The following is a 21,880-nucleotide window of genomic DNA, read 5'->3' as shown; positions in this document are numbered from 1 at the left end:
CATGTGCACATTGCCACTGCACTAATAACAACCATGTGCACACTGCCACTGCACTAATAACAACCATGTGCACATTGCCACTGCACTAATAACAACAATGTGCACATTGCCATCGCACTAACAACCACGTGCACATTGCCACTGCACTAATAACAACCATGTGCACATTGCCACTGCACTAATAACAACCATGTGCACACTGCCACTGCACTAATAACAACCATGTGCACATTGCCACTGCACTAATAACAACAATGTGCACATTGCCACTGCACTAATAACAACCACGTGCACATTGCCACTGCACTAATAACAACCATGTGCACATTGCCACTGCACTAATAACAACAATGTGCACATTGCCATCGCACTAACAACAACCACGTGCACATTGCCACTGCACTAATAACAACCATGTGCACATTGCCACTGCACTAATAACAACCATGTGCACATTGCCACTGCACTAATAACAACCACGTGCACATTGCCACTGCACTAATAACAACCACGTGCACATTGCCACTGCACTAAAAACAACCATGTGCACATTGCCACTGCACTAATAACAACCACGTGCACATTGCCACTGCACTAATAACAACAATGTGCACATTGCCATCGCACTAACAACAACCACGTGCACATTGCCACTGCACTAATAACAACCATGTGGACATTGCCACTGCACTAATAACAACCATGTGCACATTGCCACTGCACTAATAACAACCACGTGCACATTGCCACTGCACTAATAACAACCACGTGCACATTGCCACTGCACTAAAAACAACCATGTGCACATTGCCACTGCACTAATAACAACCACGTGCACATTGCCACTGCACTAATAACAACCATGTGCACATTGCCACTGCACTAATAACAACAATGTGCACATTGCCACTGCACTAATAACAACCATGTGCACACTGCCACTGCACTAATAACAACCATGTGCACATTGCCACTGCACTAATAACAACCATGTGCACATTGCCACTGCACTAATAACAACAATGTGCACATTGCCACTGCACTAATAACAACCATGTGCACATTGCCACTGCACTAATAACAACCATGTGCACACTGCCACTGCACTAATAACAACCACGTGCACATTGCCACTGCACTAATAACAACCATGTGCACAATGCCATCGCACTAACAACAACCATGTGCACATTGCCACTGCACTAATAACAACCATGTGCACAATGCCATCGCACTAACAACAACCATGTGCACATTGCCACTGCACTAATAACAACCACATGCACATTGCCACTGCACTAATAACAACCACATGCACATTGCCACTGCACTAATAACAACAATGTGCACATTGCCACTGCACTAATAACAACCATGTGCACATTGCCATCGCACTAACAACAACCACATGCACATTGCCACTGCTAGAAAAATCTGAAAATTTTCTTCCGTAAATAGGTATAAAAAGTTTTTATCCTATGTACACATCAAAGGTTTATATGAATTTCTTATGTAACAATGAAGTTCTGTTCATATCATCAAAATAGTGTCGGCCCATAAGTTTTCTGAGGAAATGATAATGATAATTGAAAGCCATACAGCAATTACTTCTCCCTTGCAGTAGCCTGTGTTTGGTAGTATAAACCTACCTGTTTTATACTTGTCATCATTCACTTGATGGTCAGTTATTATGAGTTAATGAATCTATAATAGGTATTATTAGTGGTAACACCACACAGATTACCCAACAAAAGATCCCATTTAGCATTTCTTTTGTTTTAAGTAATTACTCCACATTATAAATTAAGGTTTGATGAGGTAAATGTATTGTTACATGTTACATAATAAGTTCATGGAAGTACATCAAGAGGAATGATCAGCTAGGTTACAAAAACAAACATCAAACAAAGAATTAACTGATAACATGCTAATTGATTAATTACTTTTATCTTCCACAACATATTTGTCAAAAGGTAGTGTTACATGTGTAGATTTACTTATCTATACTTTATACACCCTGTCGCAAAGTGCCTGTCGCAAAGTGCCTGTGTAAAAAACATATCCTTCCTTTAAAGGAGTAACCGCCAATATGTTGATTAATTGATTGCTCATTATTGGCTAAGTAAATCACTTAAAATGGAGCACATACTACAGTTAGTTGGCAGGTGTGCTATCTGGCTCACTAGGTGTGAGTGATCAATGAGACTTTATACCAATGTGCAAAAACTGAAACAAACTGTGTATCACTTTTTCACATATAAGACTGTTAAAAGACACATGACAATGGAGGAGGATTAGTTACCATCTGGCACATCATTCGTTTATGTGGATATCGATTACTGATATGTGGTAACATTCCTGACCTAGATAATAGCCTGGCATTGATGCTGTAACTTTAGTCTGTGTTAATTTCAGAATTTTCATTTGTTTTACTTCATTTGTTGTAGCATTCAGCAGAATCTGTACGACTGACAACATACACTTAATCAAACACAAGGTATGTGCGTGAAATATGATTCATCTATACAATATCTACATATTACAGCTACGTTATAAATTCACTATACTATACATATACAGCAGATGATGTGTATTTTTATCAAGTTTTAGAATGCATACAAATACGATTATAAACCTGAGACTATATAACAGACTTTATCTTTGTTGATCAGTCTATACCTATCATATTAACTATGCATATGGCTGTTGCAACAGAGGTCATTAACCGGTCACCAATTCAGGGTACTCACAGGAGAAAAACAATAACAAAAGGAACCACCAGTCCAAGGAAATAGCTCTGGACCAGTGCCCCATTATGGGGTTTGTGAATGCTAGTATTTCCAACAAGCAAAGGCTGTCACTATTTGGTTTGTAATAGATGAGCATTCCTAGGATTTTTTCCCTTTTAATAATTAGCATGGCTACTTAATGATAGCAACATCTGTTACGGCCATGTAACGCTTTCAACAACATGAAAGTGGATCTGCTGTGTGGCGATAGCGGCGGGGTGGGGGGGGGGGGGGGGGGGGGGTAGGTCTACAATCCAGCACGAGCTCGTGAGCACTACTAGCGTAGTGGTGAACATAATTCTAGAAGGCTATAAACGCTGACATTCAACAAATGCTGTTAGTCACACTGTCTATTAATAACAATGATTAGCTGTACTGCAGTGCACATCAAACCATACACCTTTCCCTGTTTTCAGTAGTCATTCAAACAATACCTGTCCAGACCCAACAAGACCTAAAAAGGCACAAGAACAGTTGAGTTCGTGTTGAACGAGACCTTGTGACTTGTCGAGTGTGTCACCATTGGTAGAACTGAATCTTTTACCTACCCTGTCCGCATTTCACACGGTATCTCCAACAGTAGAGGGAGAAGTGGATGCCTGGCGAACCCGGACGATCTTGAACTTGACCTGACTGTGACACAGCATCACTTCGCCCTGCTTTGTTTATTGTTGAAAGCCAGCGGGGTCACGCCCATGTGGTACGCAATAGCAAAGGGAGGTCACTCTGATGTCATTGGTCTCCTGTGACAGAGATTGTCGAAATGCAGGGTGCGTTGAATATCAACAGATAATGACCGGAAGGGCTGTCTATGTTAATGTAAACGTTTTGGTTTGTGGCTCTTGCAGTCGAAATACTTGCAAGTGATGATGACTTACTTGTATGATGTTAACTGTAACACTTTGACCAGATTGTGCCAAAATAACTTCGTTGTTCACTAATTATAGTTAGTCCGACTGACTCAGTGACCTCTCTCTGTTATGAAGGTGGGGGCTAATAATATCCTTCATCTGATCAAATGTTCGATTTGTTCGCGGAGATAAAAGTGGGTAAATGTGGAGATGTATAGAGATAGGTGAAGCGGGTACAGATGGAGATATACAGGAGAAGTTAAGTGGCCAGATGTGGAGACATGCAGTGAGGGACGAAGTAGGTAAGGAGGAGAGACATAGGGAGGAGTGAAGTGGGCAGATGTGGAGATATGTAGTGAGGGACGAAGTAGGTAAGGAGGAGAGACATAGGGAGGAGTGAAGTGGGCAGATGTGGAGACATGCAGTGAGGGACGAAGTAGGTAAGGAGGAGAGACATAGGGAGGAGTGAAGTGGGCAGATGTGGAGATATGTAGTGAGGGACGAAGTAGGTACGGAGGAGAGACATAGGGAGGAGTGAAGTGGGCAGATGTGGAGACATGCAGTGAGGGACGAAGTAGGTAAGGAGGAGAGACATAGGGAGGAGTGAAGTGGGCAGATGTGGAGATATGTAGTGAGGGACGAAGTAGGTAAGGAGGAGAGACATAGGGAGGAGTGAAGTGGGCAGATGTGGAGACATGCAGTGATGGACGAAGTAGGTAAGGAGGAAAGACATAGGGAGGAGTGAAGTGGGCAGATGTGGAGATATGTAGTGGTTTTACGAAGTAGGTAAGGAGGAGAGACATAGGGAGGAGTGAAGTAGGCAGATGTGGAGACATGCAGTGAGGGACGAAGTAGGTAAGGAGGAGAGACATAGGGAGGAGTGAAGTGGGCAGATGTGGAGATATGTAGTGATGGACGAAGTAGGTAAGGAGGAGAGACATAGGGAGGAGTGAAGTGGGCAGATGTGGAGACATGCAGTGAGGGACGAAGTAGGTAAGGAGGAGAGACATAGGGAGGAGTGAAGTGGGCAGATGTGGAGATATGTAGTGAGGGACGAAGTAGGTAAGGAGGAGAGACATAGGGAGGAGTGAAGTGGGCAGATGTGGAGACATGCAGTGAGGGACGAAGTAGGTAAGGAGGAGAGACATAGGGAGGAGTGAAGTGGGCAGATGTGGAGACATGCAGTGAGGGACGAAGTAGGTAAGGAGGAGAGACATAGGGAGGAGTGAAGTGGGCAGATGTGGAGATATGTAGTGAGGGACGAAGTAGGTAAGGAGGAGAGACATAGGGAGGAGTGAAGTGGGCAGATGTGGAGACATGCAGTGAGGGACGAAGTAGGTAAGGAGGAGAGACATAGGGAGGAGTGAAGTGGGCAGATGTGGAGATATGTAGTGAGGGACGAAGTAGGTAAGGAGGAGAGACATAGGGAGGAGTGAAGTGGGCAGATGTGGAGATATGTAGTGAGGGACGAAGTAGGTAAGCAGGAGAGACATAGGGAGGAGTGAAGTGGGCAGATGTGGAGATATGTAGTGATGGACGAAGTAGGTAAGGAGGAGAGACATAGGGAGGAGTGAAGTGGGCAGATGTGGAGATATGTAGTGAGGGACGAAGTAGGTAAGGAGGAGAGACATAGGGAGGAGTTAAGTGGGCAGATGTGGAGATATGTAGTGAGGGACGAAGTAGGTAAGGAGGAGAGACATAGGGAGGAGTGAAGTGGGCAGATGTGGAGACATGCAGTGAGGGACGAAGTAGGTAAGGAGGAGAGACATAGGGAGGACTGAAGTGGGCAGATGTGGAGATATGTAGTGAGGGACGAAGTAGGTACGGAGGAGAGACATAGGGAGGAGTGAAGTGGGCAGATGTGGAGACATGCAGTGAGGGACGAAGTAGGTAAGGAGGAGAGACATAGGGAGGAGTGAAGTGGGCAGATGTGGAGATATGTAGTGAGGGACGAAGTAGGTAAGGAGGAGAGACATAGGGAGGAGTGAAGTGGGCAGATGTGGAGACATGCAGTGATGGACGAAGTAGGTAAGGAGCAGAGACATAGGGAGGAGTGAAGTGGGCAGATGTGGAGATATGTAGTGAGGGACGAAGTAGGTAAGGAGGAGAGACATAGGGAGGAGTGAAGTAGGCAGATGTGGAGACATGCAGTGAGGGACGAAGTAGGTAAGGAGGAGAGACATATGGAGGAGTGAAGTGGGCAGATGTGGAGATATGTAGTGATGGACGAAGTAGGTAAGGAGGAGAGACATAGGGAGGAGTGAAGTGGGCAGATGTGGAGACATGCAGTGATGGACGAAGTAGGTAAGGAGGAGAGACATAGGGAGGAGTGAAGTGGGCAGATGTGGAGATATGTAGTGAGGGACGAAGTAGGTAAGGAGGAGAGACATAGGGAGGAGTGAAGTGGGCAGATGTGGAGACATGCAGTGAGGGACGAAGTAGGTAAGGAGGAGAGACATAGGGAGGAGTGAAGTGGGCAGATGTGGAGACATGCAGTGAGGGACGAAGTAGGTAAGGAGGAGAGACATAGGGAGGAGTGAAGTGGGCAGATGTGGAGATATGTAGTGAGGGACGAAGTAGGTAAGGAGGAGAGACATAGGGAGGAGTGAAGTGGGCAGATGTGGAGACATGCAGTGAGGGACGAAGTAGGTAAGGAGGAGAGACATAGGGAGGAGTGAAGTGGGCAGATGTGGAGATATGTAGTGAGGGACGAAGTAGGTAAGGAGGAGAGACATAGGGAAGAGTGAAGTGGGCAGATGTGGAGATATGTAGTCAGGGACGAAGTAGGTAAGGAGGAGAGACATAGGGAGGAGTGAAGTGGGCAGATGTGGAGATATGTAGTGAGGGACGAAGTAGGTAAGCAGGAGAGACATAGGGAGGAGTGAAGTGGGCAGATGTGGAGACATGCAGTGAGGGACGAAGTAGGTAAGGAGGAGAGACATAGGGAGGAGTGAAGTGGGCAGATGTGGAGATATGTAGTGATGGACGAAGTAGGTAAGGAGGAGAGACATAGGGAGGAGTGAAGTGGGCAGATGTGGAGACATGCAGTGAGGGACGAAGTAGGTAAGGAGGAGAGACATAGGGAGGAGTGAAGTGGCCAGATGTGGAGACATGCAGTGAGGGACGAAGTAGGTAAGGAGGAGAGACATAGGGAGGAGTGAAGTGGGCAGATGTGGAGACATGCAGTGAGGGACGAAGTAGGTAAGGAGGAGAGACATAGGGAGGAGTGAAGTGGGCAGATGTGGAGATATGTAGTGAGGGACGAAGTAGGTAAGGAGGAGAGACATAGGGAGGAGTGAAGTGGGCAGATGTGGAGACATGCAGTGAGGGACGAAGTAGGTAGGGAGGAGAGACATAGGGAGGAGTGAAGTGGGCAGATGTGGAGACATGCAGTGAGGGACGAAGTAGGTAAGGAGGAGAGACATAGGGAGGAGTGAAGTGTGCAGATGTGGAGATATGTAGTGAGGGACGAAGTAGGTAAGGAGGAGAGACATAGGGAGGAGTGAAGTGGGCAGATGTGGAGATATGTAGTGAGGGACGAAGTAGGTAAGGAGGAGAGACATAGGGAGGAGTGAAGTGGGCAGATGTGGAGATATGTAGTGAGGGACGAAGTAGGTAAGGAGGAGAGACATAGGGAGGAGTGAAGTGGGCAGATGTGGAGACATGCAGTGAGGGACGAAGTAGGTAAGGAGGAGAGACATAGGGAGGAGTGAAGTGGGCAGATGTGGAGATATGTAGTGAGGGACGAAGTAGGTACGGAGGAGAGACATAGGGAGGAGTGAAGTGGGCAGATGTGGAGACATGTAGTGAGGGACGAAGTAGGTAAGGAGGAGAGACATAGGGAGGAGTGAAGTGGGCAGATGTGGAGATATGTAGTGAGGGACGAAGTAGGTAAGGAGGAGAGACATAGGGAGGAGTGAAGTGGGCAGATGTGGAGACATGCAGTGAGGGACGAAGTAGGTAAGGAGGAGAGACATAGGGAGGAGTGAAGTGGGCAGATGTGGAGATATGTAGTGATGGACGAAGTAGGTAAGGAGGAGAGAGATAGGGAGGAGTGAAGTGGGCAGATGTGGAGACATGCAGTGAGGGACGAAGTAGGTAAGGAGGAGAGACATAGGGAGGAGTGAAGTGGGCAGATGTGGAGATGTGTAGTGAGGGACGAAGTAGGTAAGGAGGAGAGACATAGGGAGGAGTGAAGTGGGCAGATGTGGAGATATGTAGTGAGGGACGAAGTAGGTACGGAGGAGAGACATAGGGAGGAGTGAAGTGGGCAGATGTGGAGACATGCAGTGAGGGACGAAGTAGGTAAGGAGGAGAGACATAGGGAGGAGTGAAGTGGGCAGATGTGGAGATATGTAGTGAGGGACGAAGTAGGTAAGGAGGAGAGACATAGGGAGGAGTGAAGTGGGCAGATGTGGAGACATGCAGTGAGGGACGAAGTAGGTAAGGAGGAGAGACATAGGGAGGAGTGAAGTGGGCAGATGTGGAGATATGTAGTGAGGGACGAAGTAGGTAAGGAGGAGAGACATAGGGAGGAGTGAAGTGGGCAGATGTGGAGATATGTAGTGAGGGACGAAGTAGGTAAGGAGGAGAGACATAGGGAGGAGTGAAGTGGGCAGATGTGGAGATATGTAGTGATGGACGAAGTAGGTAAGGAGGAGAGACATAGGGAGGAGTGAAGTGGGCAGATGTGGAGATATGTAGTGATGGACGAAGTAGGTAAGGAGGAGAGACATAGGGAGGAGTGAAGTGGGCAGATGTGGAGATATGTAGTGATGGACGAAGTAGGTAAGGAGGAGAGACATAGGGAGGAGTGAAGTGGGCAGATGTGGAGATATGCAGTGAGGGACGAAGTAGGTAAGGAGGAGAGACATAGGGAGGAGTGAAGTGGGCAGATGTGGAGATATGTAGTGAGGGACGAAGTAGGTAAGGAGGAGAGACATAGGGAGGAGTGAAGTGGGCAGATGTGGAGATATGTAGTGAGGGACGATGTAGCTAAGGAGGAGATATATAGGGAGGAGTGAAGTGGGCAGATGTGGAGATATGTAGTGAGGGACGAAGTAGGTAAGGAGGACAGACACAGGGAGGAGTGAAGTGGGCAGATGTGGAACTATATGGGTAGGAGTTAAGTGGGTACAGATGGAGCTATATAGGTAGAAGTGAAGTGGGCAAATGTGGGGCTATACAGGGAGGGTGAATTGGGTACAGGTGGAACTATGTGGTAGGAGTGAAATGGGCACAGGTGGAGATATAAAGGGAGGGGCGAAGCGGGTACAGGTGGAAATATGTAGAGAAGAGTGAGTGAGTGAGTGAGTTCATAGTTTCGTCTCATCGGCATGCAGCCATATCGCGACAAGAACATTTAATAATTATCGTGCGTATCAAGAAAATTAGAAACGAAAACTCTGTTGACAAAGAACGGTAATATCACTAGTATCCCCGGCGAAATTTGTCCATGAAGTATTTGGTGACACTTCACGATTATTTCTCGACGTGTTCATGAAGTCTTCACCAAAAGTTCATCAAGAGGTGAAAAAGAAAGTACATGAACTAAATTCACGAATTCTTTGTAAAAGAAAAATCACGAACTGCTGTTGTTGAACTCCGATATCAATGAAAAGTTCATGAGCTAATCTTCATAAAGAGTTCCGGGAATAAGAATAAGTATGGTAAACAGAAGTGGAGCCCCTGTTGACAAGACCAACAATTTGGCCGACAGCCCTCTTTTTCCCTTTTATTTCACCAGATGGCTGCTTCTCCACTGTCCATATGTAGAAGGTTGTACGTGCGACCCGCACTTGGCTACCCAGCAAATCACCTGTACCCTCAAGTGTCTATATATTATTATAATAAACTTAGTAATGACATTTTGTTTCTTAGTAATAAATCGCGACCGCGTAATATAAACTTTCTCTCGCAGATCACTAACTTGAAGCACTAGCATTGCACGTAAAACCAGTGTGTTAATGATTAATCATTATGATTTTATATCTACAGTATACCAAACCACGAATTTATATTGTTCTTACTGATCGCTAATGCATTACGTCACATCAGTTGTAAATATCCTGGATGAAGCGCTAATGTGAGACGGCATATATATTTTATCAATCATACAATTAGAGCAACTTATTATATTCCAAACTTAAACCTATAACTGTATTGTGTATTGCCTGTGTATTCATCTTACATATATTCGACTTCCCTGTCACCATCCGACTATGTCGGACGTGCAACATTTTATGTTGCTGTAATCTTCATAATTCACAGGCAATAAACTTGTTCACATCTTAACCGAAGTTCCCCGTCTCATCATTTATTGTTCTTGGAACATTACAAGACCAGAACCCGTGACACATACAAAAATTAAATTGTTTTAATCACAACTACATTACGTCAATTCACAATATCCAATATCTCCACTTATCACAACTATGCATATGGTGTAAAAAATATATACACCCAAATATGTACTACAGATATGTCACCTGACCAGTCGATCCGGATGGCAAATAACATTTAAAAGTTACTGCTGATCATAGTGACTACTACTTTGATCGGTAGTCTTGGAATATGTTTGCCTCCATATGAAAATATCCTCATTCATATTGTTTCCAGACTATATCTATCTCGAAACGTTGCACTCACTGAATAAAAGAAGTTGTATATCCGTAAATCAAAGTCCTCATTCTTCAAAGAGAAAACTATTTGCATAGTCTGGTCAATGTTTTTGTGGCTTCAGTGGTGAGAAGATGCCGGATCTCGCCAATGCATCTTAAGTGAAAGTAGCATGACCTGCAGAGACTGTCTACCTGCTTCTCCATGGTAAGCTGTGAGTCTAGATAGACACCGAGACTCTTACCTTCATCAAAGAAATGGATTTCAGCTTGTCCAATAATAACATAAACCTCATCCACTGACTGAAGTTGACGTATAGACCCAATCAGTATATCCTCGGTCCTGTCGTTAAGTTTGAGTTTCCTGCCGGTCATCCAAGCCTTTATATCCGATGTACATGCTTTTATACGATCCAGATTTTGACTTATGTTGATTGGGCGAAAACTTTCAATAAGCTGGGCATCATCTGCAAAACACTGGTGTTTCATCCCATGGTGATCCGTGACATGTGCAAAATTGTTTGTATAGATGACAAATAACACAGGGCCGAGGACAGAACCTTGTGGAACACCAGAAGTAAGACCAATGGGATCCGATTGCTCTCCATCGATTTTGATAACCTGTTGCCTTCCATTGGGGCACGACTGAAAGAACTGAAGAGCAGTCCCTTCTATCTTCATATAAGCCGCAAGGGTGTTGATTAGTTCCCTATGATTAACGGTATCGAAAGCCGCGGACAGGTCAAGAAGAATCAAAGTTGACAGGTATCCTCTGTCTACTTGACACCGCAAATCATTCACGACTCGCAGCATAGCTGTCTTCGTGCTATGATGTGCCCAGTATGCTGAAGGAAAGTCATCTAGCAGACTTTTGTCAGATAGGTGTGACTTTAGTCTTATGTGGGCGGCTTTTTCAATAATTTTGGAAAGGAAGGAAAGGTTTGAAACTGGCCGATAATTTTTCTGATTATCTGGATCTAGGGTAGATTTCGTTAGGAGTGGTCGGATGACTGCCTTCTTCAAGACATCAGGAAAAGTACCGTACGCGTGTTGTAATCATAAATTCGCAATCATTTGATATGACTGATAACAAAATATCCAAGTGTTCAAACAAAAGAGTGGTGGGAACTGGATCCTCAGAGCATGTGCTAATTTTGGATGATTTTTATAACTTTCTCATTTTCACTGACACTGAAAGATTCAGAGGAAAGAGATGAAAATGAGTCATCTAGGGTCTTCTTATTGTCATGTTTAGGCAGTGATGAACGTTTCTGCCTGCCAAGAAGTGTCCTCGTGAAGCTGTGGAATTTTCTTGGGTTCTGAGACATGTCATCTATCGTGGATTTACAGGACTCTGATTTTACAAGGCGTAGCACCTTGTGAAGTTCGTGCCTAGCTGCACGGTATATAATTCTGTGTACCTCAAGACGAGTCCTGCTCCACTGACGTTCAGCTGATCTGCATTTACGCTTGGCAATGAGTATACGATGGTCATACTAGTGGGTGAGCGGTCTCTTGCTCACTTTCTTGGAAATGAGGGGAGCATGTTTATTGAGTAACTAGCTGAGAGTCTTGTTGTATAGTTAGCCAGTTCATTAATATCGTCAGGGGGATCACACGGCAGTGACGAGTTTAAATGATCAGATCTCAATTCCTGAAAATTTATGCCTCTCAGATTACGGCATTTGATCTCAATCATGTCATCTCTGGGTTTCGTTGTGTCACACTTCATGTTGATAATGAAGTGGTCTGACACCTGTATATCCTCAGTATTGACATTTTGCACAAAAGCTGGGGAATCACGACACAATACACAGTCCAAGGTGTGTTACGGGTAGGGCCACTGACCAATTGGCTGAGAATGTGAGTCTCCAGGAGCTTCATGATCTTCTTTGTCTCATCATTGTTTGGATTATCATAATGAACATGAAAATCTCCCAGAAATAGCACATTCTGACAAGATTCAAGAGTAACCAGTGAGACTAAGTGCTCATAAAAATCACTTTGTTTCAGCTCATTCTTGGTAGAAGGAGGTGGTCGATACAAACACACAACCCTGAGGGACAGTGATCCCAACTGAATGGAGTGATTCGAATGAAGCAAACAGTTTCTGTTCACAGGAGACTGAAGTAATGTTCAGACAGTTACGGTAAATCATGGCACACCCCCACCAGAGGACTAGCCTCTAGATGCATGCAGAAGCTTGTAACCCTGCGGGGTCAGCTCGATACTTTAGCCTTATATTCACTTGGCTTCAGCCATGACTCTGTTAAAACATAATGTCATATTCCTTGTCCTAAATAAGGTCATGCACAATAAGTGTCTTATTCCGTACCGATTGCACATTCCACAGGCCCATATGTAGGTGACACAAGGTTAGCTTAGGCCAAACTCTAACCAGGTTTTCATGATTGACGCCACTTTTACTGTGAGAGAGAGAGAGAGGGATTGTTGTGACTAAACACATTGAATAAGACTTTGATAGGTCATTGGTTGTTCCTACCAGCCTTAATGCCTCGTTTGGTGAGTGAGTGAGTTAATATTTAACGTCACGTCGGCAGTATTGCAGCCATATCGTGACGACAGCATTCTTAAAAAAAGAATCTATGTATATGATAAAAACCTGTCGACGACGGACAGTAAAACAACTAGAATATCACAATGAGAAATAAAACTAGCGTGAAAAGTTAAAACTAATATCCCTATTCAGACAATACAATATAAAACAGGCTATATAGATCACCAACAACTGAAGGTAGATCACCATACTGGGGGCCATGGGGACTTACAGTTCTTCTGCTACCTGCATGGTCCCTAGCAGGATTTACACCACCCCACAGCTGCTGGTGATTGTATGCAAGATTAGCCACAAATTAAAATGACAGAAATACTACGGCAAAAAAAAGGAAGATCAAATTTGACTTCAAATGTTTTGGGACTTACGTACCCTCTCAGGAGGACAAAAGTTTTACAGTGCTTTAACCCCCTTCGAAGATACGGCCACTAACACTCTAAGTTACTTAATCAAACTTCCAAGCATAAAATATTTACCTATTTACAATTCACTTAGCAAATCTGATTCTTTTAAAAATGCAATAATTAAATGAGAGCTAACATTATTAATAAGATCCTTCAAAGTTCGTGAATTAAAATATTTATCCCTTGTGATGGAATATTCAACACAGTCAAGCAGGACATGCTTGACTGTGATTCTTTCATCACAAGGGATACAAAACGGAGGATCTTCACCTTTAAGCAAATATTCATGTGTATATCGTGTGTGGCCAATACGACATCGTCCCATGATCAAATCTGGACTGACAACCCAAGTAGGTGTAACCAATGTAGAGTTTTATTTCATGTAATTTGTTCATACCTACTTGAGTGTCCCACCTCTTCTGCATCAGATCACGCATGTAAGACCTAATGATAACTTTATAATCAGTGTATGGAATAAGAAGTGATGTCACAGATTTGTTGAGTGCTGCTTTAGCAACAAGGTCAGCTAGTGTGTTACCAGAAATGCCAACGTGGCTGGGTAACCAACAAAAGACGATGTCGTATTGGCCAGTAGAAAGATCATTATGCAATTCAATAATTTATATTAAAAGTGGATGTTTACAAGAAATATTTTTTATCGCCTGAAGGCAAGAAAGAGAGTCTGAATAAATTATATATTGTTTACGTTTAGGGTGTCTTTGAATATATTTAAGAGCTGTTAATATGGCGTTTGCTTCTGCAGTAAAAATAGAACTGTTATCTGGAATTCTAGAAGATATTGTTCTGGATCCAATGACAGTGGCACAAGCTACTGCACCTCCGTCCTTGGAACCATGTGTAAATAAGGGTGTATGATTGCTATATTTAGTTTTTAATTGATTATATTCTTGTTTCTATCGTAATTCATTAGTTTCTGATTATTTAAATGAAGTTAGTGTTAGGTCGACTTGTGGCCTAACCATTTGCCAAGGAGGAGAAGACAGAAGACGGGAAGGCGATATACTTTCCAGTTCAATGCCGGCTGAAGAAAGAAAGTGTTTAATTCTGTGCCCTAGAGGCGAGACAAGAGAAGACCTTTTGTTATACAAATCCTCATAAAGCGGATTGAAAACACAGTTATGGGCAGGGTTAGATTCATTAGAATATAATTTAGTAATGTATTGTTTTATACGACGTTGTGTAAGAGATGGTTCATTGGCCTCAACGTAGAGACTGTCAACAGGGGAGGTTTTAAAGGACCCAAGACAAAATCTTAGACCTTGTGGTGGACATAATCAAGATGGTTAAGGTTGCTTTTGCAGGCTCCACCATATACGATGGAGCCATAATCAAGTTTTGAATGGACGAGTGATCGATGTAAGTGTAAGAGGGTAATTTGGTCCCCTCCCCACTTTGAGTTGGAAACAACTTTCAACAAATCCAGTGCCTTCAGGCATTTAGCTTTAAGGGATTTAATGTGCGGTAGGAAAGTTAAATGAGAATCGAAAATAAGTCCCAAGAACTTGGCCTCCTTTACTCCTTTGATGGGAGTGCCATTTAGAGATAGCTCAGGGTCCTTATGCGGCTTATATTTTCTACAAAAGTGTATCCAATTAGGTTTAGACTTAATACTGCCTTGACGGACACCCTGATCCTGATTATAATGGTCAGACGGGGTAGAACCCACTCGGACTTGAAGAACCCACTCGGTCTTTTAAAAACTATGATATAAAATGAGGTAAACGACCTCTCAACCCCAAATCATGTAAATCCTTTAAAATGCCATGCTTCCAGGTGGCATCATACGCTTTCTCCAAATCAAAGAATATAGCATACAGCATGTTGTTTATTTAGTATATCATTTTTGACAAAGGATTCTAAACGTACCAAATGATCAATGGTACTTCTGTTCTTCCGAAAATCACATTGAATATTTGTAATGAGGTTATTGGTTTCCAGATACCAAACAAATCTGTTATTTACCATTCGTTCCATGGTTTTGCAGACACAGATGGTTAAAGATATCGGTCTGTAATTGGAAGGATCAGTATGATCCTGACCAGGTTTGGGTATAGGGATTACAATGGCATTACGCCAAGAAGGAGGAAAGTTTAGAGATGTCCATACTTTGTCAAATATATCTAAAAGTGTGACCAGACATGGTTCAGGCAAATGTTTCAGCAGCTGATAGTGAATATTGTCATCACCCGCTGCTGTGTCATGAGCTTGTTCAAGAGCGGTATAAAGCTCATGTGATGCAAACATTTCATTATAGTCTTCAACGTTATCTGACTCAAAATGAATGTTTGTCTTCTCCTTTTGTTTCTGATATCTCTGAAATTCAGGGTCATAATTTGCTGATGAAGAATTTTTGGCAAGAGTTTCACCAATTTTATTTGCAATTTGACATTTGTCAGTAATTAAATTATCACCATCTTTGAGATGGTGTACGGCAGATTTGGAACCTTTGCCTTTAATTCTTTGAACCATGTTCCATACTTTGGACATTGGGGTGCGTGAATTAAATCTAGAGACATGATTTCTCCACGATTGTCGTTTGATTTGTTTAAAGGTACGACACGCCTCTGCATTCAGTATTTTGAATTTATCTAGGTTATGGACAGTTGATGACGGCGAAAATAATGTTCTGCCTTTTTCTTCGCTTTTCTGGCGTGTCTACAATCTGCATTGAACCACAGTTTTCATACATGTGGAGTCGTAGGGGACTTTGGTATCCACTCATCAGCTATTTCATTTAGAATGTCAGCAAAAGTTTGAATTGGATCAGTTATATCACTGAAACATTCAGGTCGCAGTTTTGATAGACACATACGAGTAGTTGATATAAATAATCAGGTAGCCTTCGAAAAGTTCCATCTTGTAAACAATGGAGAATCGGATGGAGCAATTTCTGAGAGGATAGTTCGAAAGTGGTCACTTCCACAAAGGTCATTATAAACAGACCAATCAAATTCATTGAGGAGGTTAGAGTCGACAAGAGATAAACCCAGAGAAGAATAAGTGCCAGTTGCAGGATGCAGATAGGTGCTTGAATCATCATTAAATATGCACAGGTCATCATTTGAAATGAAATCTTCAATTATTTTGCCTTTAGGATTAGTGTTAGTACTGCCTCAGAGTGGGTTGTGACCGTTTAGGTCACCCATAAAAACACACGGTTTTGGTAGTTGGTCATAGAGTGATTGAAGGTCAGTATGTTGAAGTGTTGAAGAAGGCGGAATATACAGAGAACATAGTGTAAATGCTACACCCAGAGTTAGTCGCACTGGAACAGCTTGGAGATTAGTGTTTAGTATAACAGGGCTATGAATAACATCTTACCGTATAAGAATAGTAGAACCTCCAGTTGCCCTATCACCCGGAGGGGAGAGAGAATGATAGGCGTTAAACTGACGTAAGTTAAAATTATCTGTCTGTTTCAGATGTGTTTCGTTCAAACAGAATGCGGATGGTGTGAGTTCCTGGACTAAAAGCTGTAGTTCATTGAAATTCGTTCTTAGACCTCTACAATTCCACTGTACGATATCAGTTAACTGACCTATCTTTTAGGTGGATGGATAGGGAATCTACCCCTTGCTTTTTTTTAGGGCGACAAGCTATGTGCCCTGGGATGGAGCTTTTCTGACACATCCATGTCCTCCAATGAACCATATTTGTTAAATAATTGAAGATGGTTCTCCGAACCCTTAGAAGCTCTGACATCTTTTTTCACTGTTTCTGCCCTATTCTTGACTGTATTTTTAACTGTTTTCTTTGAACTTGTTTCTGGACGAGTCTTCTGAGTTGACTGAGGCAATAACTGTGCTTCATCCGGATCACTGCTTCACTTGGATCTGACTGTGTATGCATGGCTCCGAAGTCTGAGTAGACTGGTCTTCAGGTATAAGAAGGTGAGGGGTGTCGGCTGTTACCCAAGTCAAATCTGTTTGACACTCTATGGAAAAACTAGTGACTGCCGAATTTACTCTTGACAAACTTTCAAACGGTGTCTTAATGACTGATGCATATGAAACATTGGGAACTGTTGATTCAACACTCTTTTTAGCATCAGCGAAGCTAAATGTTTTAGTAAATTTAACTTTGTTGATTGCCATTTGTTTTTTCCATACTGTACATTCTTTGGAAAAGGATGAATGATTACCGGAACAGTTTGTGCATTTTTGAAACATACTTTCACAATCTTCAGTTACGTGTGAAGTCTCGCTACAGTGAGCACATGTTATTGGCTTTGTGCACGTGTTGACACCATGACCGACCATATTTTGGCATCTGAAACATCGCAAAGGATTTGGAATGTAAACATCAACTGACATAGTGCAGTAACCAACCTTGGCACACTTAGGAGGATTTGGTGAAGAGAAGGAAAAGAGGTACGTGTTTGTTGGAATGACGTCATTATTTTTGCGGGTGGTGAATCGCGTGACTCCCTGATCCGTCATTTCAGAAACGATGTCCAGTTCTGACATTTCGGACAACAAACGATCTCCGTCTCTAATGATACCTTTGCTGCTGTTCAGTGTTCTGTGTTTAGTAACTGAAACCTGGATTCCAGCAAATGTTTCTGTATTCATCAAGTTAGTGGCTTGTTGTTTCCTGCTGCATTCGATCAGAAAAGATCCTGAACGCAAGCGTTTTATGTTCTTCACCTCACCTGCGATGCCATATATGCCCTTAGAGATTACAAAAGGGTTTAGTTTCAGTGGTGTCTTGTCTACAGTATTGAGAACCAGTAAACGTGGCCAATTGTCTGTTGAGTTGGATGACCTCTGTTCATTCTCATTGTCGAGCTGACGTTTGTCTTTTTTTTGTGGGGGTTTGGTAGTCCATGGTAAGATTATTTTGATTCATCATCCCCCAGCAGAAAAATTAATAATTAATAATTCTACCAGATTGGCCCATGAGCCACAGCCTTCTGACACTGGCATCTAGGCAAATTTTCTCAATTTGAAAAAACACATGTGTCATAGCATATGTATGTATGTACATTTAAATATTGTGTTGAAATTAATACCAAGCCAAACAATGATCGAGAAATGAAATTTAGTGCTCAGGGCTCGGCACGACCATCCGATTGGTTGAACCGGGCCCTTTCAACCACCTGTCTAGGCGAAGTCAGGGCCAAAGTGGTGTATTGAGCAACAGGAACACAGTTACAGGCCCCTATTGCCCTCAACTACCAGGATCCCATTCTCCGCCGACACAGGGCCGCAACCCACGGCAAACGGGTTGGTGAACCAAATACCCCCAAACTAAACTAAACTCCGTCACACTCAGTCACAATGTTTAATGCTAATAAATATGCATGAAGCATTTTTGTCAAAGCCTAATTTTGAACAATCACGATCCTTATAGCAGAAAGAGCGTCATAAGAAACCAGTCTTTATCCAATAAAATTACTTCTTGCAACTGTGAAAATACTCTCGGCAAAGGTACAGTGATATTGTTGATGTTCCGAGAATTCGAACAAATGTAAGCTTTCAATCTTATTAAGTTAAATTGTGTACTCTGATACACACAGATGTGTGAGTGTATATACATACATACATACATACATACATACATACACACACACAGACATACATACATACATACATACATACACACACACACACACACACACACACATACATACATACATACATACATGTGTTTGTATGTGTGAGTGTGTGTGTCTGTGTGTGTGTCTGTGTGTGTGATTTCACAAAGTATTCTTCACGAAGTTTTCTCACTTAGTGTTCCCGACCACTCGCTGTGTTACATTCAGTTTCTCAGACTGTTTCTCATTCTCACACCAAGGCTTTGGTGAGTTGACATTATACTTGTGACCCATTACTTTAGATTTTACTCCATTGCATTGTACATGAAACCTCTATTGTAAATCGTTTGTATCTTACCTTTGTTTTCGCTGAATACAAATTACTGAAACTTTAAGCCTTCTCGGTGTTATATTTTGCTGGTTCTGAGGGGAGTTCTACGTTTTGTGACATGCAAATTATTCACCATAACACTAGTAATAAAACCTGAAACACTTTTACTATAAAAAACAATCCAATATAGAAATGGGCTCTAGATTGCCAACAACTGAAGGTAGATCACCATACTAGGGACCATGGGTACTTACAGTACATTAGCTTTCAATAGGCACTCATGAGTAGATCTTGTGTGGCCAATATGACATGGTTGTATGATGACCTTCAAATCTGGACTGACAGGGTTCTCTTGCATTTCTACATGTCTTGGATCAATACCTTTGCATGGGCAGTGAATGGTGTCAGGTATCCAAGGGGAACATATTGGGTGGCAAGTACAATACAGCTTTCATATTCAGTGTTTCATAGGAGACAAATCAGTATATGTAGGACAGTAAATCAGTCACACTTCCAACAGAGGCCAAGAGCAGCTTCATCTGCATAGTCCTGATTCAGGGTCGACCAGAGTTCAAAGAGGTTGATTTAGCCTCTACAGGCACGTCAGCCAATACTTTAAGTACATTGGATGCCCACTGGCGGATGTTGAATCCACCTTCTTGTAAAACGTGTCTCAGATTTGTGACCAGTTCTTTTGCTTTCACTGGATCTGTTATACTGTCAAGACAGTTGTCGACATAAAAGGCTTCCTTCACACACTTAGTGACTTCTGGGAATTGTTCTTGTGCGGTGATGGCGTGCTTCTGCAGTACGTATGTTGCACAACGGGGACTGCAAGTGGTACCGAATGGCAAAACTTGCCACTGGTATATGGTAGGTTCAACGTCAGTATTCATGTATCGCCAAATGAATCTCAGTCTGAGTTCTACGCTGAGGGGTGATCTCATCACTCAATTCCTTACCTGGAAGTACAGATGTAGACACTGCAGCGTGAGGGTCCAGCAGAGACTCGTGAGACAACGAAAGCCCAGTTTTAGGCGTCAAGATGGCAGAGTTATGATCTAGCAATTGATCAACCAGTTCTGCTTCTGCTAACTGCCTCTCTACTTTATGTAACTGCCTCTTACGGGAGAAACGCTCCATCTGAAAACGCTCTCTTTCGTTCAAAGCTTTCCTTTCTTGCAGTATTTACTCACATTTGAACTTCCAGATCGATGTGAAGACTGAGATTTTCTAGACACCCTAGTTGACTACTGTGACATAAGACTAAGTCCTCCTACAGCTCCTAAATCCTCTTCCATTGTCCCAGTATGAACACTTTTGCCCTTATTTACATCCTTAGTTTCAAAAATAGAGAAAGTCACACACACAGTCCTGAAGGTAGAGAGACGGGAGAGAAGGCCACCAACCTGTGTTGCTAGCCATAATTCCAATATTTCACAAAGTTAAAAATATCCAACTATCCGTTGTCTATCCTTGTCTTTTCAACGCCATGGCTTTGAAGTGCAGAGGATATGTGTTGATCAGTAGCTGTTCTATTTCTTTTACGATCTTCCAGCTGTTCTTCAATGTATTTTTCTTGTCATCACTAAAGTTCACCACAAGGATTAGTTTTAGAAATCATGTCATACTTGTCTAATCTGAAACATGGTGTTTACCAAACCGACGACACACATCAAGACTGTGGCAAGAGTTTGACCCATGGCCAAATTTCTGAAAGCTATAGCATCGGAGTGAAGTGGAGATAAACGTTTAATGGATGTCACACCTTGATCGTCTAATTCGGATTGAATTTCTTGTTCCGACATGTCAGACAAGCATCAATCTCTTTCTCGAACAACGCCTCGACATGACTTAAGCATCCTATGATGGGACATTACCACCTCAGTATTGGCAAATAGAGTGACGGATAGAAGATTCAGCGATTGTTGCTTTCTCTCACATTTCACAAGAAGTGAGCCCTTTCAGGATGCGTTACATTTTCACATCTCCACGGGAACAACTTTAGACTCAGCAAATGGATTTCATTTGTTGGGTGCATGGTCAATCACCAAAAACCGAATCTGTTTACCAAATTGACTGTCTGGCCGGTTCGGCCCATAAGAAGTGTTAAGAATTGCCGTGACAAAAGGTGTAAGAAATATCCCCCAGAACCAGCAAAATATAACCCTGAGAAGTCTGATATTTTCAATAATCTGTTTTCAGCAAAAACAAAGACAAGATACACAGGAAAATGCAGAGATTCACAATAGAGGTTTCATGTAGAATGCAAATGAGTCAGTTCTAAAGTAATGCGTCACAAATATAAAGTCAGCTCACCGAAATCTTGATGTGAGAGTGAGAAACAGTTATGCAGAATGTAACGCAGCAATCGGTCAGTAAATATAAGTATATCCGTGCAACCAGTGCATTCAGTCATTGATTCCGGAATGTTCGAGCTCTTACGACCATTGTCATTAACATAGAATTCTCTAGGCCATCCTCCCGGAAATCAACAATGAATCAAGGGAGGCAATTCTAGGGCACTTTCTTAAGGCCTTCAGCCAAAATTCCTGAATCATCCTCCTGATTCAAGACAGCACCTACACCTACATCACTTACATCAATTTGAAACTTAAAATGCTTTCTCAAAATTTGGTACCTGCAATACTGCAGAATTCATAAAGTATGGCTTTGACGTTTTCAAATGCAGTAGTGAACATTTATGATACGAAATGTGACCCATAATAATTCTCATTCAAAACAAAACAAACGTT

At 42.6% G+C, this 21,880-nt stretch overlaps 2 protein-coding genes across 2 annotated transcripts in view; both read right to left on the bottom strand.

The window, feature by feature from the left end:
- LOC137296301 (uncharacterized) overlaps window positions 1–3,465 on the bottom strand; it is a 54,855-nt gene extending 51,390 nt beyond the window's left edge. The window contains exon 1 of the mRNA XM_067828067.1: window positions 3,338–3,465. The gene's annotated coding sequence lies outside the window, so the exon portion shown is untranslated. The remainder of the gene's footprint in view (window positions 1–3,337) is intronic.
- On the bottom strand, window positions 3,202–10,632 carry LOC137297401 (sialidase-like). Its single transcript, XM_067829404.1, has 4 exons — window positions 10,453–10,632; window positions 6,443–8,635; window positions 6,062–6,202; window positions 3,202–3,243 (listed from the first exon to the last, which is right to left on the bottom strand). The coding sequence occupies exons 1-4, from the start codon at window positions 10,630–10,632 to the stop codon at window positions 3,202–3,204; spliced, it is 2,556 nt and encodes an 851-aa protein (XP_067685505.1).
- Between the last annotated feature and the right edge of the window lie 11,248 nt (window positions 10,633–21,880).

This window comes from Haliotis asinina, chromosome 9 (assembly GCF_037392515.1).
Source record: "Haliotis asinina isolate JCU_RB_2024 chromosome 9, JCU_Hal_asi_v2, whole genome shotgun sequence".
NCBI lineage: Eukaryota > Metazoa > Mollusca > Gastropoda > Lepetellida > Haliotidae > Haliotis > Haliotis asinina.
This window is presented reverse-complemented; position numbering and strand designations above follow the sequence as displayed.

Coding starts and splice junctions, on each gene's coding strand:
- LOC137297401 (XM_067829404.1), bottom strand. CDS start 10,632: ATGACCGGCAGGAAACTCAAACTTAACGACAGGACCGAGGATATACTG. Junction 8,636..10,452: donor AGCTTACCATGGAGAAGCAG/GTAGACAGTCTC, acceptor TCTCCTCCTTAG/CTACATCGTCCCTCACTACA. Junction 6,203..6,442: donor CCCACTTCACTCCTCCCTAT/GTCTCTCCTCCT, acceptor CGTCCCTCACTA/CATATCTCCACATCTGCCCA.